The 18,075-nt window shown below is 38.4% G+C and overlaps 1 protein-coding gene across 1 annotated transcript in view; it reads left to right on the top strand.

Annotated features, from left to right (window-relative positions):
• arhgap35a (Rho GTPase activating protein 35a) overlaps positions 1-18,075 on the top strand; it is a 159,013-nt gene that overhangs the window by 102,421 nt on the left and 38,517 nt on the right. Inside the window, exon 3 of the mRNA XM_087283699.1 lies at positions 4,020-4,164. Within this exon, the coding sequence (XP_087139825.1) occupies positions 4,020-4,164 (145 nt within the window). The remainder of the gene's footprint in view (positions 1-4,019; positions 4,165-18,075) is intronic.

The raw sequence follows: 18,075 nt of genomic DNA, 5'->3' as shown, positions 1-18,075 counted from the left end.
ATATTGCATTATGTCTAACAAATGTAAATATAAGGTGGTATGGTTTATTTTTTATTGCACTTTTTTCTATATTTAGCTTCATCCAGGATTGGAGAAGGTATTTGAACCAAGTTATGAATGCAAATTACAGACTTTAGGCTGTAGCTTGATAGGCTGTTTTACTTAATTGTATTAAAAAATAATGTTTTATTTAATTGTGTTTAGTGAGTGTTACATTTCTGGACTGACTTTAATCATTTAGGGTACCTTGATTCATATGTGGAAAAGCCAATTTTTGGTCAAACTGGTTTAAGTCAAACCAAGCAGAGTCTTTTTGCGGAGTGGATGAGTGCTGATCCCCTGTATTTATTCTCCTTGCTTGATAATTCCTGTAGCTAATCATCTACAGCACATTTAAGTACATATAGAGTAATATTATAGCGGTCACTCCCATAATATGCGATATTCACATGAATATCCGTGACCACAGTCCCCATTCAGCCTAAAGGCAAATGAAAGAATTGAGCCACCAGTCCTTCTCATTGCACTACAGTCTTTATTACTCCCATGGGGTTAGAATGAGGCCATTGGGTTAAATCACCTTGCTTACATCAATTGCCTTTTGGGATTGATCCATAAAGAAACCCATAAAACACACCAGCCCCAGGGGTCAAAACTGATTTAAGTTCTTTTCAATAAAGACAGTCCCTTTCTAATGTCAAAGCGCTCTCTATTTCTCTCTATATTGGATGGAAACGCTGGACCACCCAACCAACAAATGGAATATTTTAAATCCCAACGTCACCTAGTTCCTTTCTAACGCCCCCTTTAACTTTTCCCAAGCCATTGCTATACATATGGTTGCATGGTAGAGATACTTAGGGACTGTTCCAATGCAAAGTTTCTCAGATCTGAGAGTACTTCTGCATAGATTGGAAAGTCACTGAGGAATAAAATAACCAAACATGGGGTTCATTCCAATTGTAACATAATAGAGTATCTTTTAGATGGGTGGAGTAGCACTTATAAACATGATGAAGCTGGTTTGTTTTGTGTGCCTTGGTCTGGGTTGCTGTGTGACCTGTATTGCAGGGTGAACACATTACCTTTGCATAACATCACCATCCCAGTAATACTCCCTGTGAACTGTAATTGGAGCACAGATTCTTTACTGAGAGCTTTAAGAGGGGAGGGTGGTAATTATGTAAACGTCTATTGAGAGCAGCCAGTGGGGATTTAGGTGAAATCAGAAATAAGGAAAGTAAGAGAGAGAAAGTGAGGGAATTGTGGCATAGTTCCTGAACGTGTGAAAAGCAGAGCTTTGACCTGTGGATGTACAGTATATGGAATCCGGGTTACCTTTTAGTTATATACTGTAGCAGACAGACACTGGCCTAATAAGCATCATGACTTTTTCCTCTTGCCTGACAGTACTGCAGACACACTATTCAATAAACCGTGATGCTCTGCTGCATTGCATTATGGAATGGCATGATGTGGGGAGGTGGTCTGAGCAGTATCTTTTGTCACTCTCAACTTGAGTCACATCCACTGTACCTCAATATAAAATGTTACTTTGTTGCAATAGACCTTTTTCTTGGAACGCAAAATTACCCATTATGCTTTGCGTGTATGCGCAAGGAGAATGCGAAGAACTTCCGGTCGGCAGCTGATGCGTGTAAACAGTCACATTTGGACAGCTTTGAAACGATGGTTTTAATCTATTTTACCTGCTTTTATCCTCTTTGAACTAATACTGTTGTCCATCAGCACCATCCCCTGGACAAATCATTTAAAGAAATGCGATCTAATAGGATGGAAAACAGCTGCTGTGAGGCATTTTCCCCTCGTTGTCAGACGGCATCTTCTGCAGTTTAAATGAAGCCTTGTCCTCGCTAAAGTCAACATTTATTTCAAATATATAACCAGCCCAAACAAATGTAATTCACCAAAATGTTTGACACACACACGTAGCCTGTACTGTGCCACTGACACACTGATTTAATAACTGTGACAAAGTGAAAATATAGGCTAGTGTCAAATGGCAGAAAAACACAAACCGTGGTAAAAACAACACACGAAATAAAACACAAACGGCTCGCGATTAGAATGAACAGCAAATCAGCCAGCAGAGTATCAATAACAAACTTTTATTGGTAATTTTTGTAAATTGCACGATTTTCATACCTGTTAAGTTTGATGCCAGTACTCTGGTTTTCTCTCTCTCTCTCTCTCTCTCTCTCTTTCTCTCTCTCTCTCTCTCTCTCTCTCTCTTTCTCTCTCTCTCTCTCTCTCTCTCTCTCTTTCTCTCTGTGTGTGTGTGTGTGTGCTGAGCTAACATCTGACAGGCCGGGAACGCACACACACACACTGTATATCTGACGGCAGACACGTGAACTAGGAGAACGTTTTTCTCGTATTTCTGACGCGCTTGAACCACATGTGACAGATTATAACGGCTTTAACAGACACATTTCTAAGTTGTGTGTCACAAAAAACACTCTGTTATCCATTAAAAACGTTATTGAAACCCATTTTCGGAGCGCAAATTACCAGTTGTACACGCTATAAACGGAAGTTTTTAGCATTCTACCGGAAGACGCTGGTCGCTATGGCGCCCTCCATGCAGCAGCCATAAAAAAGGTCTATAGCATGAATGATTGACCAAGGTTTGGGTCAGTTACACAGTGGTTTTATTTAGTGTTTGAGATATTAAGCTAATAGATGCATTTAAGAGGACAAGGTACAAACTGAAAAGCCAAGGCAAGGCAACTTTATATAGCACACTATACACAGTGACAAGTCAGAGTGCTTTACATAAACAGGAATAAAAGAGACAAGTAATAAAATAATAATATAAAAACTGATTAAAATTGGTTAAAACAGCCAATAAAAGAATGAAACAGAAAAGAGAGACACAATAGTGTGATCTTTTGGACATAGCACAGTGCTCATTCAGTAAAGGCACAGCTAAACAGATGTGTTTAAGTCTGGATTTGAATGTGCCTTATGTTGGAGCATATCTGATCATTTCTGGAAGCTGATTCCGGTGGCTGTGGGTGTAGTAGCTGAAGGTGGACCCTTGGAATGTCTAATTTATATGATCCTGAAGCTCTGAGTGATCTGTTAGGTTGGTATTCAGTAAGCATATCTGTAATGTATTAAGTTCCTTGGCCATTTAGTGATTTATTGACAAGTAGCAATACTTTTAAATTTATTCTGAATGTAACTGTTTGACCTTTAGAGCCAAGGTGCGATTTTAGATCTTTTCTCAGAACTAATTTAACTTTCAAGGGCTGGAGGAGATCTCTAAGCTTAAGTCACAGCCAACTTACCTTAACATCGATGTTATGCTGGGTTCACACTTAACATGGAATTAAGTATTTGCATAAGACTTACAAATGATCAATGACAAATAGAGGTGAATTAACGTTGCGTGTGATGATGTGGAATGTGTATGGTGTTTGCTTTGAACCCATGGATTTTGCCTAAATCACATCTGCCAAGTCAACTTGAGTATTATGGTGGTCAGATGCCCCATAGATCCAGGGACATGAGACAACCATGTATAGATTTCGGGGTGGCACTGTGGCTCAGTGATTAGCACTGTGACCTCACTGCAAGAAGGTCACTGGTTCGAGTCCTGAAGGTTGCTGGTTCTCCTCGTGCAGGTGTGGTTTTACTTCGGGTGCTTCGGTTTCCCCACCGGTCCCAAGACATAAAGTATAGGTGAACTGAATAAACTAAATTGGCTGTAGTGTGTGTTCAAGAGTGTATGTGTGTTTCCCAGTACTGGGTTGTGAGCATTTCAAACAACTGGTGTAAAGCTTATTTTAGTGGATATGAAGTCAAATTCAGAGTAACCTCAGATTTAGTTCAGCCTGCATTTAAGATGTTAAAATGCTTTTTTTTTTTGTTTGTCTTTAATAAAATACCTACTATTTTAATGCTGTTCTTTTGTAAGGACTTAGTGTATTTGTATTGCACCTTCTTTGGTCGTTGTCATTTTATCAAGTTCAAGTTCTTCTCCTGTCTTACAGAAAACACGGCCAAAGGCTCGTCAGACATCCTTGTCCAAGCCTCCTGAGAGTAACTACTTTGGAGTTCCCTTGGCCAATGTTGTCACCCCTGAGCGGCCCATTCCACTCTTCATTGAAAAGTGCATTCATTACATTGAGACAACAGGTAAGCAGTACTGCAAAAACAGGATATTTTACATTGAACTACAGTGAGGTATTGAAATTAGCTATCGTTATATAGGTTATTAAGTATGTGGATAAGATTAATAAAAGGGTACAGTGAAATCAAGTGTTTGCTATCTGCTTAAGACTAATGGTAATTGTATGCAAATATCTGAGTTTGTTGGTCTTTGGTTGACATGGCATCTAATCCTGCTTAAAATCCAGGCTGTGGTGCTACTGCAACTAATTCCGCTTGCACAGTTGTAGGTTTACTGGAGTGATTGTAATAGAGACTTGCCAGTAAAAGCTATGATGGTAAACCTCACTCTTTAAGGCTTGATGCACATTAGTGAACTTTAGCACACTTGTTCTACCTACTGACCATCTGGGGGTTTGTATCCTTCTCAGAACGTTGCAAGTAGAGCCAGTTAAATGTGGTATATACACAGCTAGTGTTTTTAGCCAACAATAAACTTCCAGTGAAAGGATTATGTGACATTTTCAGATTCATAAGATTCCTTTTACAACAGCGATGTTGTAATGCAATTGAAATACAATCAGTTAAATAGATTTAAGTTTTCATTTAGTTGTTCAAGTGGAAAATAAGGTAAAAGACTGTAAATGCAAGTGCCGCCATTAGCAGCAGGCTAGCGCTGAAACTAAATTTCCCTATTCTAAAGACATGGCTCAGAAAAATTGATTCTAATGCAGTGCTTTTTGTTTGGTCGGACACCCACTCTATATTGTATATCAATCAGGCAGTGAAGATCACTGATTATTAAAAGTAATCTGACCTAAAAACGTAGCGATTTTATAATAGCTTGACAGTTTACCAGAAGCACTTGAATTAAAAGTGCTTGTGCATATGCTGAAGTTGCATCTGACACGATTGTCATAGCAGAGACGCTTCCGTCGGTGCTTGAAAAGTTGAGAAAGTCCCAACTTCTGCAGCGAGTAACACCACTGCAGCGGCGCAGATGGATCCACAATGCAGTTCGGCAAGGCCTGACGTTACCCATTCAAAGCAAACGGGAAGTGTTAAAGCTGATGCCTTGTGTGAATGAGGCGTAAGAACACAGTGTTTTGTATAACTATGAGACACAGGTACAGAATTTGTTACTGTTAACAAAATGTAGTTTAGTGTGACCTGATGTTTTTGTCTGAAGGCTATATGCTAGCCAATATGCTAACATGATCCTATTTAGGAGTATGATAATGCAATGCAGGTATGGGCACTTGTTAATCATGCATCTACGCAGCTGTGGTTTGATTCGGGTCGGTACTAGCTTTAGTGCTTTTATCTCCCAGGGATTAAGTTCATAAACTGAGAGAAAGTGCATTTGCTCTGGCTGGTGTTTTTTGTAAGGGCGAGTGTTACAGAACACATCCGTATTCCCTCTGGCATGCATCTGTCCATCTGTAGTTCAGATGAAGTCTACCCCTTGCAGTCTACTGTATAATGAGCCTGCTAGCCAAATTGCTTGGCGAAATTGCAACGATTTTAATACTCTATAATACCTACTCATGAATGACTTTAAATGATCAACAATAAACAAACCAGTTAAAATTTGTTTAATAATAACATTTAAATTAGCATGTATATTACAATTAATTTTTTTATCCTCTAAAATAGGCGTTCAATTTAGCTATTGCAGAATCGCTAATTTCTGGAGGGACTGCTCAACACTGCTATCTATTTTTGCTATTTATTATAGGTCATGAAAATTGATGTTTTTAGTCAGAGGAAATTGGGGGAAAGTCAGAGAATTTGACATTTTGCAATAACCACCCTGCTTTGAATACATAAGGAAACAGTGGCAGACAGGATTATCCAATACCCAGATAAAGAATCAACAAAATTAAATTATTGAGGTGTATGATTCTCTGCGCACTCATCCACACCCTTTTTCATGTGTATGTGAGCCGCTAGGGAGCACAGCTGAGTTTATGGCCCTGTCATTAATAGTTTTCTTAATTCAGCTACTGATGTTTGTACCTCATTTCCATTTCCTTTTCACCCCGCCCTTCTCCCGCCTCTTTCGTGTTCTGTTGTGTGTGTGTAAGCTGCCAAACCCCTTGCGGTAATTTTCTGCCTGATAACTCCCTCATTGAGATCAATATCACATAGCAGAAATGGTGAACAATCTTTCGGGCTCAGCTCTTTTTTTGTGCTCTGTGGGTGGAACTAGCTTCTACAACAGCCTACAGCGTGATTTGCTGATAGCACCCTCACCATGACCACTAGAGAATACACATTCACTCACTCAAAGTGCTTCACCCATCAAAACAATACAACCTCACAGCCTTATCAGAATTACACTCAATTGCTTTAACAAAGGCTTTTTTTTTTTTTGTAGAAAAATTAAAGTTTGACACATACTGCTAATAGCAACGGTTAAAATATGCTTAGTCATGGCAGCTTGGATTCAAGTACATAAGCAACGCACTGCTAACATGAAAAGTGAAGTGACCTTGATCGATGCAATTTAGGGACGGTCAGCATGGTAATCTAATAACCAGCTAGTTGGTTTATGACCATTATGACCGTTATTTTTATTGATCTGATCATAAAGCGTCAGTCAAAAATGCATTGCAATTTCCACATATTCATATTGGTCAACAGTAGATCTTCAGTTGAATATAACTCATTATTCTCAAGTCATAATGCAACAAAATGTAACACATCTTGTATGGACTGATGTGTTTGACGTTTTGGATCAAATATATTGTGGAGCAACCAGCACATTATCCTTTCTTATTTTGATGACAAGTTTGCTTTTTCCCCCATTTCTTCCTCTGTTTGATGGGGGAGGAATGAAAGAACGATCACAGCCTGTGATGCAACTTCAGTTTTACATATAGTAGTTTCTATAAGGATCCTTTTTCCATCCCTTCCGTTTTACCATCTGTACCAAAAATACTTGCGTTACCCTATTGTTCTTCTCATTTCCTCTTCATTCTTCAAGATAAATCTGTCCCTCATTTACATCCCAACATTTAACTACTCTTTGCTCTTAATAACCTTATGCATCCCTATCTAATTCTAATCTTAGTTTTAGGGCCGGAGGAGGGCCATCCCTATATTCTCATTGTATCCTTAAAAGTCACTTTCAGTCTGTTCAACTGGTTACAACGTATTGGACACCAGAGACCAAATTTTGTGTATTTAAATAAAGGAAATTCATTCATTCATTTTTTTGTCGGCTTATTCCCTTTATTAATCCGAGGTCGCTACAGCGGAATGAACCGCCAACTTATCCAGCAAGTTTTTACGCAGCGGATGCCCTTCCAGCCGCAACCCATGTTTGGGAAACATACACACACACATTCACACACACACTCATACTCTACGGCAGGGGTCTCAAACTCGCGGCCCGCAGGCCATTTGCGGCCATCAGTGCAATATTTTGTGGCCCGCGGCGACCACTGTACACTGACAGAATCAGCGGAGCGGGGAGAGAGAGCGCTACCCGCTCCGCTGATTCTATCCGTACACAGCGCGCTTGTCACTCAATGCGCGTTGTCGCGCGCGTCTTGATCAGCTGTGTTGTCGCGCGCATACTCAAGAGCAGTGTTATCGCGCGCCTACTGAAGGGCGGGACCGAGGGTGTGTCACGTCGCGGGGGCACTTTTGATCATTTTGGAAGGGCACTTTCTATGCAAGACTAAAAAGGGCATGTGCTCTGCACAGGTTGAGCCCTATGTGTGCACGTGCCTGCCCTGCATCTTATATATATTATAGGTAGATACAGACTGGTACAGACTGATGTGACTGGAGTGGGGTGGGGGTGTTTTATTTATACATATATAAGCCTTTTTTTTAGGTGAGGGAATGGAAGTTTTGAGTGAGTTCCCCCACTTTTTTCCCTAGGACTTCAATAAGTCAAAGTACAGGTCTAGACTTAATGATGATCATCTTCAAGCCATACTGAGGGTCTCAACTGCTTCCGCTCTAAAGCCAAATGTAGTTCAGATTTGTGAGAAGAAGTGCTGTCAAGTCTCTGGCAGCAAGAAGTAGGCAAAAGTTGCCATGTTCAGAAGAACTGTTCATAATCTTCACTAAATGTTCTATTAATGTTCAGGACACTTCATGTTCAGAAGAAATAATTAAAACTGTTAATAATGACATTTGAGGACTTTTTTTTGTGAAATCCCTTATGCAGCCCAGCCTCACCCAGACTTTGCCTCCTGCGGCCCCCAGGTAAATTGAGTTTGAGACCCCTGCTCTACGGACAATTTAGCTTACCCAATTCACCTGTAATCGCTTGTCTTTGGACTGTGGGGGAAACCGGAGCACCCGGAGGAAACCCACGCGAAGGCAGGGAGAACATGCAAACTCCACACAGAAACGCCAACAGAGCTGAGGTTTGAACCAGCGACCTTCTTGCTGTGAGGCGACAGCACTACCTACTGCGCCACTGCCTTGCCCCAATAAAGGAAATACTTAAATAAATTTTTTTAGCCACATTAAAGTTGAATACTTTTTACTCATTTGGGTATATTTTAACAGAGAAGAGATGCATTAAAATATTCTACAAATGCATAGTTTTTAACAAAGGATTTAAACGGTTTTGTGTTAATGTTGATTAAGTAGAAATGTTTTGGTCGTTCATGTATTACACATTCAGGTGTAGGCATGGGACGATAACCGTTTTCAAGGTATAGCGTGGTTTGGAAAAGTTAAGGTTATAAAACCGCCAACATTTTCTGCCATACCGTTTCTAAGGTACATGTAAGATTTTTTATTCTTTTTTTTTTTTTTTTAGGTTTGTTTGTGTTTTAGGATAACAGCATCTCCTGCAGAAAAGCTATCCAAAGATGCCGTTTTAAATTGTAAAGAAATCTGAAGTCAATGATTTATTTTAATTATTTAGCCTGACATGTTTACTGCTCCAAAATATTTGAAATGTTTCTCAAAATAAAATATATTGTGTTCAAAGGGGAAATTTTTTTTATTTTTTACCCAGACATTTAAAAAGAACTTATTTTTTGAGCAGTAAACAAAATACCGTCATATTGTGAAATCGTGATATTTTTATCTAAGGTTATCATACCATCAAAATCTTATACCGGCCCATGCCTATTCAGGTGTAATATTCCATTAATTCTTGTGGAGTTAATAGTGGTAATTCCGTATAAATTTTTTTGGGGCACATGTGAAATGTCAATTTACTTTTTAACTTTTGTTTTTAGTAAAAATGGAGCAAATGCAGTAATAGGATGGTAAAAAGCAAAACGTTAAAACTTTTAAATAAAAGTAAATAAAAGATCTTTTTAAATAAAAGATGTGCAATGCTTTTAGTTAAAAAATATTATTGCATTATTACGAGGGCTGCACAATATGTCGTTTCAGCATTAATATCACAACGTGATCATTCTTATTAATCACAAGACAGGATATGTCCAATGTTGATTTTGTATCATAATTTATCATTTGCACGTGTTTTTGATGCGTGGGATCGTATAATGATTTTAAAATCATAATAAATTGCACCATTTGTGATATTAACTATTATTAATTTTATTTAATGCCAAATTTTTAGCATTCAGTTACTGTACTTGAATACTGTCAGACTCTGGAAACAACAAAACACTTTTTTAATTGTATCTTTTTCTCAAATTGTATTTCTAGATAGCTATGCATGAAAATACTCACAACACTTTAAATACAGAAATGCACTGCAAATAGCACAGACCACTACGAAAATGTGTCGAACACCAAAAAGTGTATAAATTGTTTATTCGATTTTATGGAGATGCAGTCCTACTGCAGAATCATTCCAATCAATCTAACATTATAAATTCTTTCCAAATAGAGATATATGTCATCCGGTGAAAGTAAAAAAAAATCGCAATGTTAGATTTCTCCAATATCTTGCAGCCCTAATTATTATTATTATCAGCAGGCACACGACGTCTTAATACATTACTGTTAGGTTAAATTTAGATTGTGATGTCAGGAGACTAAAATTCAATGTCTAGCCAGCGTCTTAGGACGTTATTTTGATGTCCAATAATGACATAAAATGACGTTGATATTTTAAAATTTTAAGTTGTGTTGGAAAGTCACCAAAATCCTACGTCAAGTTAACATCTTAAACCAGCGTTATATTGACGTCAAAAACTGACATTTATTCATCATGTATGGCAAATCAAAATCCCAACGTCTGATAGACGGCATAGTGGTAACGTCCACACAACATCATGCAGTATCATTATTAGACATTGATGTTTGGTTGATTTTAGGTTGGACATTGACATCAGCCTGACTTTGGGTTCTCACGTCAACCTAATTTTCATTTCCAATCAAAAGCAACGTCCACGCGACTTTGGGGTACAACGTCAATCCGACACTATGTTGACATCCTGTGTCTGCTGGGTCATTAAAATATCAAAAATTTTAAATTTATTCTATACATGTTGTTGTTGTTTTGAACAAATTTGCTCATATTTGCTTTAAAGTTCCATCATTGTATACTGTGGTCCCTTGTCATAACGCGGTTCACCTTTCGCTGTGTCGCAGATCGTGGATATTTTTTTGTGTGCAATTTGACATGCTTTTTTGTGCATGCACATTGTGTTGTCCATTTAGAAATTTCCTGATTAAAACATTGTGTTCTGCATCCTGATTGGCTTTGGATCACTGTCACTCAATCCCCTCCATGCCGTGTCTCCTGTACAGTACAGAATGCTTTCAACTTGCCAAATTGACAAATCTTTGATCACTAGCAGTGTAATTATGAAGTTTTTTCCCCAACAAACCCCGCAATGTCGACGAAACATTCTGCATCGGCAAAGGCATATGAGGAATCACCCAAAAGGCAGAGGAAGATGCTAACCATCTCACAAAAAGTTGGACTTCTGCACATGCTAAAGGAAGGTAGAAGCTACACGAGTATTTAAACAAGAGAGAAAATTGTGAAAATGTTTTTACTTTTCTGGGAAAAGAGAGTTTTTAGGTGTTTTACAGCCTTAAAACATCTATAATAATTGAAAAAAATAAAGCAGACTACTTTGCAGATTTCATCTATTGCGGGCTGCTTTTAGAATGTAATTCCTGTGATTTACAAGGCGTGTTTGGCACTAAAAATGGCTGGGACACACCAAGCCAATTGTTGGCTGTGTTTGGCCATCGTTGAGCATATGTCCGACTAGTTTGTGTGGTGTGTTCTACATGTCATCCCTCAATGCGTGATTGACCATGCAGGGTTCAACGATAAGGATTTTTTCTACTGGGCCGATCGGGCCAGTGGTTGAGATTTTTATTTGCCCTGCCAAAGTTATTTGCCCCGCAAAAAAAAATTAAAAGTTAATAACTATGTCTTAGCCACATATTTTAAATAATGTGGCAAAATAATGTCTGTGAATCTAGAATTTAAACATTTTCAAAATGTTAAATGTATGATGAGCAAAATTCAATATTTTATGCAAATAAAAGAGCAGTATGGAAATGTGCTGGTATTTTATTGCAACTCTAAATATTTTTTATAAAAGTGGATTGCCAAACTGACGACAACTTTTTTTTTTTTTTGTGTTTTGTTTTTTTCCCCAGATTCTTAATTTTGTACCCATGTTATTATCTGCTTCCAAGATTTTAGAAACAGGCACTTTCTTTTAGCCTCATAGTTTGATGTTGCCGCCATGTCACCATCTTTTCACTGTACTGGTTACCAGCTTCCGGGAAAAAAAATAACAACGTGCTCATCGTTTTTAGCCGATAGGGGCCAGTAACAATCCTGTCTATTGTCCCGAGCGTCTTTCACGCTGGCCCCGGGCCACCGGACAATCCTTTTTGTTGAGCCCTGCTATGTAGAATCGATGTTGGCCATCAGTGAACGAGAGCAGCCAGATTGGCTGTTCAGCTATGAGTCACAGCATGAGGACAACAATCGAAGTGACGAAGCAAAGCAAACATCAAAAGGCAATGGCTTTCATTTCGTTGCATTTCTTAAATATTTGAATTGAGATGTACTGTGAAAATGGTACATAAACACTGCTTTGTTGACGGTCTATATGTGCGCACATTCTCTCTCCTTAGATGCATAATGTATGTTCTCGTTGTCATCCATTTGGTGTGTCCACTAGCAGCTTCTTGGTCCAGACAGGACCAGACACATCCGTTGTGAGGCGACAACACAGTTAATTTATGTAGCCACTAGGTTTAATCATGTTCCAGAATCAGTCCAGTGCTAAACCATATGGAAACAGGATGTACAATATATAGTCTCAGCCTACAGGCTATCAACTGGCCATGCAGCTGTAACCCAGCATGTAGGAGGCCTATTTTAATATAATTCACATTATGACATGTGCATGTAGACATAGTTCTAGAGACAGTGAGGGAGGGAATGTGACAGCCGTTGGAGGAGGAGAAATGCTGAATTGACTGAAACCGGCCCCGGAGGATATGCTGAAGATGATGGCAGGAAGCAGCAGGGGTTTGTTTGGGCATGTTGCTGGGTTAGCTGTGCATTAAGGAGGGCTTTAAGCAAAAAGGTCATGGCGAGTTTGAGTTCCAGAAGCCCATGAGGCTCAGAGTGCTCTCTGTTTCTTGCAATGCCTCAACATGACGTTCTCTTGGTGTTGCTAATGGACTGTACGTTCAGTATGAAGGCCAAAAGAGTCAGAGGGCTGGGCATGGAAAGACATTAGAGAAATGATATAACCAACTGGAAATATGGCGACTTCCTTGTATTGTCATTGACTGTCCTTCAGAGGATGTTTCTCTTTCTCCCTCATATATTCCTGTGGCGTCTGATGTGCCTGAAGTGTTTCTTTAGAAGTGTAGTTTGTGATTAGAGTTGGTATGCACTATTAATCAGTAGTCTTGAGTAATTGTTTTGCATTCATCAGTGAGGAAAACTAATCTAAATTAAATTTGGTTCAACTGGTTCATCTTGCCCATACAGTTGTCATACTTACAAGTTGCAAAACACTTGAAGAATGACATACTAGCCTGTTTAACATAAAAAAACACCAAAGAAAAAGCCTTTGAACTCGACAGTAAGGTATAGGTAATTGCTCCATAAAAAATAACTACTTTTTATAAAAGTCCTACCAAATCATCTTTGGGTCATAATGACTAAACATGGCATTCAGTCTAATCAGTTGAACTATTCTTGAATAACAATTGGACGAATTTGGCAATGAGTTTGACAAATGTGGTCGTGAGTCTAAGTCTCATCCACAGTTTAGTGTATTCAGCCCAAACTTGGTGTAACTGTTCATTCACCGCCCCCGCCAAAGTAGTCAGAAGTCATTAATTTTAACGGTAAAGAGTCGTGGCGTATTTTGGAAAGTGTGGACATCGAGTTGAGTCAAAATGAGGTTAACTTTATGGTAATGAGCTATGAAGCGATTCTGCATCAACCTGTCGGAATGTACAAGTCCACCGATTGATAGTATTACAGAGAAAACAGTAGATAAATCTTTGGTTCCGACCACATTAGTTCCCAAGCAAAACAAAGCACACAGGTGATTGCTATAGCTGGTTTTCAGTTTGTAATGTAGGATGCACAGAATAACGTTAACGTGAAGACCAATGCTATTAAACGTCTTCTATAAACACCATGTTGAAATTAGACTAGCACTTAAACATGAACACAAACACCACTACACAATCGGCTTTTAAATGATTTATTTATTTTGAAACCTGTAAACAGATTGGTAATAGCAATCATGGTCTGATTTTACCTGAGCATTTCTTTACTGTATCTGAAATAAATTTTTGGAACTCTTAGGCCAAAATAAGACAGATAGATTTAGAGCATTGAGATTAAAATATTCACATTCTGAGTAATTTTGGGCATTGGTCAGTATTTTGTCTTAAAATGCTATGTTTTATGAACATATATGTGTATAAGCACACGACCAACATATAAGCACACGACCTGAAGGTACTCAAAGTCACAGGGCAGGATCACCTTTTTATTAAGTTTAATACATTGAAAATATTCGTAAATGCTATTTTTGTCCATGAGAGAGGTGTGATAGTTTTTAATGGGTCATTTGAACTTCAATACTTAATCATCTTACTCATAATTAGTAATAGCCTCTGTTGTGCTTGGGGTTAATAAAAGGGTTAGCTCAACCAAAAATAAAAAATCTGTTATTAATTACTCACTCTTAAGCTGTGTTCACACCAGACAAGGAACGTGCGGATAAATCGAGCTATTCGCGCGTAAATAGCTGTGTCAACTTTTGAGTTTACTTGCTTTATTCGTTTGTCAAACCCTGCTTCATTTGCATGTCAAATCCACTTCATTCGTGCGTCAAATTCACTTCAGATCAGACGCGGATTCGTATGATGGGCAATGCTTCTGTCTGCCCAGTGACAGAGAGCTTCATTGCTAAATGACTAGCATGGATTTTATGAAAAAAATAACAGTGTTTATGTGCTTTATGAAGGCTGAAAAACAGCGTTGATACGTTTAGGGCTGTGTCTGAGTCCATTAGATCCTTTCAGTGATGGATCCAGCTTTGTGAGCTCATAAACTCCTCCAGAAACTTAACCTGGATGATGAAGGCTTACAGCGGTGCTTCTGACTGACCCAAGCCCAGTTTGATAAACTGTTGTTGGTGTGGGCTTTGGGATTTCCCCCTGGGCTCCAACAACAGGCCTTACATCACAATCATTCCCTCACAAGAGCAAGCTCCTGATTGGTTAACACGTTGCGAATGTCCGCTTAAGTTCACATTTTTGAAAACGCGCGTTAAGAGCATCAAATGCACAAAAGGCTCAGTTTGCGTTTTGCCATCCTTGCATATCCCGCCTTTCGCGCCATTCATGTCATTTACATCATTAGCGACGCGCTATTCGAGCGGAACACGCAGCAGCATGTCTATATGCACGTTTCATTGACTTAACATGTAAATCACTCGCGCTTGACGCTCCTTCGCATCTGGTGTAAACACAGCAATATGCACTTAAACTTAGTTTCTTGTCGCAGTTCTACAGAGTTTGCAGTTCCAACCCTGCTTCAACACATTTAAAGCCGCAATCACACTGCACTTTTCGCCCAATAGACTTCCATTTATATGGATGCGAATGTCACTGACTGAAAATGCAAGCTTGTGCGACAAGTTTCGCAGTTCGCTGTGTTGCAAAGTTCAAGCTTGATGAACTCTGATCTGCGAAACTGCATCACATGGATGCGTGAAATTATCGAAGATCAAAACATGACCTTTCTGCACAGAAATGTGACACATGGATCAATCGCTCACTTTTTAAAGTGTCTAATCATCTTGTTTAATGCCTTTACCTTTTTGCATCACCGTATGGCAGAATTTTGCATGCTCAAACTCTAATTATCATACGGCTCTGCGAAAAGGGGCGGGATTAAACAAGATTATTAGACATTTAAAAAAGCGAGAGATTGATCCATGCACCAAGCCTGAACTTTGCAGTGCATCGAACTGCAAAACTTGTCGCACGAGCTTCGGTCTGATGCATTTGCGTGCATATGAATGGAAGTTTATGGGGAGAAAAGTTCAGTGTGACCGCAGCTTAAGGCCCAATCCCAATTCTATTTTTGTACCCCTGCCCCTTTTCCTTATTCCTTACAACCGAGGGGTAAGGGGAAGGGCTTCGAAATTTGCCCCTGAGAATTGGGACAGCACTACAGCACTTGCACACGTCATCATATCTCATTGGGATCGCATGCTTATGTTATGAATATATTAAAACGTGTTTGTCTGTCGTAAAAATGTGTAATAATGTCAAAAAATACTAATTTGTGGATCTCCTTACTTCCGGGTTCAGCAATACTGCCGTTGTGGCAGGTGTATTCTGGGAAAGTTTCTTACTCCTTTATTTGAGTGTGGTCCTGAAAAATCTTCGTTCTAAGGGCTATTCACCCCTTCCCCTTAGCCCTACCCCTTCAAGCTAAAAAAAATTGGGACACCCCTACCCCTTGGCGTGAACGCGCAAAACGAGGGGTAGGGTAAGGGGAAGGGCTAAGGGGTAGAATTGGGATTGGGCCTTAGTGTGTTAGAGTTGGGTTGGAACTAAACTGTGTAGGGCTGCGGCCCTTTAGGAACTGAGTTTGATACCCCTTTTCTAGGACCTAAGTTTGACATGCTTGTACTTTTGGCACTTTTTTCGAGTCTTTTCATTAGTTTTGTTTTTCCTGTAAATTATTCAATAAATACCGTACCGTGCCTTCCATACCGAGGTATTATCGTAACGTGAAATTCTGATACCGTTACATCCCTAGAATCTACACATTGGCAGACTAATTACCTCAGACAAACACAATGCATCTAAACACTGCAGTGCTTTGTACTCTTCTCCAAAAACTTGTATCTGAGCTTTAGCAAAAAATCTTTAGTCAATTTGTTTTCCTCAGAGGAAATGGTTGGTGGTCGCCTAGTTACAGAAATATGGCAGGGGAGTGCAAGCGCAAAGCACATCGAAAATGAATGAGTCCATGCACTAGCGCTTGTCACTTCAGGTCAGAATAACAACACACCCGAAAATGAGTGCAGTGTCTAGCAGCAGTAAGGAGATTGTAAATAAAAAAGCATGTAAGGATGTCACCATAGGTGCTTTTTGGTTTCTTTTCTTGTGCATCCCAGGAACTAGCTCCCCATCTGAAAGAGTTTTTAGCATAGTGATAATGTAGTCATCCAACTAAGCAATTTTTAATGTTGGAGTATTTTTTTGAATATCGATGGCTGGTTTGTTTAAAGCTCAGATTTTATTCTCATAATTTGTTTTGTTCACCGAGTTTGAGGTTTACTGTATTATTATTATTAACACCTTAAAGTTTGCCTTGATTGTTCTGCATTTGCACTTTACCATTACACACATTTTAATTATCAAGAGTAAATCAAAAGTTTAAGAGTCTCTTTAACACTTATGATTATTTAATTAAAAAGAGATCAGATACGTTTTTTGTGTAAATATTTTAATTTTTGACTATTAAAACTATTTGCCTTACTAATGTTGGTAAAATAAAATAAAGTGGTTAAAAATCCTAATATTCCTAAATGGATTGTTAAAAATATTCAATAATTATCAATAATGAATTACATGAAACATGATATTGTGATAATTATTTTTTGAAATATCACTCAACTGTGGGCACTGTATAAACATAGACACCAGTAAATCCGATTGAACGATGGGAATAAAATCTAATAGCATTGCTGCTGTCCTGTTTGTCTTATAATGTTAATGTTCTATTATAAAGACAAAAAAAATGTGGCTGTTCATATAGATAATGTTTTTACTTTTCAAATACCTGTTGTTTGTTATTAGTCATTGAGATGACTGGTAAACTAGTTTCCCCATGCCTTTCTCATAATCGTGCAACGATTATAGATTTTGGTTGTACGGTTATAGTCTGAGGAATAATCACAATTGTTATACGTTCATTAATTTAAAACCCTACTAGTTTTGAAGAATCATATAAAAACTCCTTATTTTAAAGTGTTATTTATTGCTGCTCAGTAACCAAATAATACAGCACAAAATAATATAAAAAAAATCTTTGTCTATTTTTCTTTGGACTTAATAATAAGAAAAAAATAAAATAAAATTGGCATTTAAACAAATAATTTTACACTGAAAATAAATTATGTATAAATTAATATAGAAATATTATTTGCCTAATGTAAATCTAAGCTACGTATTAGCTAAGTATTTCCCTTTTTTATGGAACAAGACCACTGAACCTCTGTCTGAAAATGCACTTTTGATCAACTATATTACAAAATTCTTTGGTTTGATTTTGTCTTATTTATTTTTTTTTGTTTTTAGGCCAGAGTAGAAATGTATATTCCATACAAAGTATGAGGATGATCGGTCAATTCTTGTCATTTGACTCGCGGCATGCTGTTTTCAACCAGGAGCGCCTGGAAAACGCAAGCAAATCATGCACCTCCATTGAAAATAATTAACTTGTGCATGCAA

The sequence above is a fragment of the Danio rerio genome, chromosome 15 (genome assembly GCF_052040795.2).
Source record: "Danio rerio strain M-AB ecotype USA chromosome 15, GRCz13ab, whole genome shotgun sequence".
NCBI lineage: Eukaryota > Metazoa > Chordata > Actinopteri > Cypriniformes > Danionidae > Danio > Danio rerio.
The sequence above is the reverse complement of the archived record's forward strand: the minus strand, read 5'-3'. Positions and strand labels throughout refer to the sequence as shown.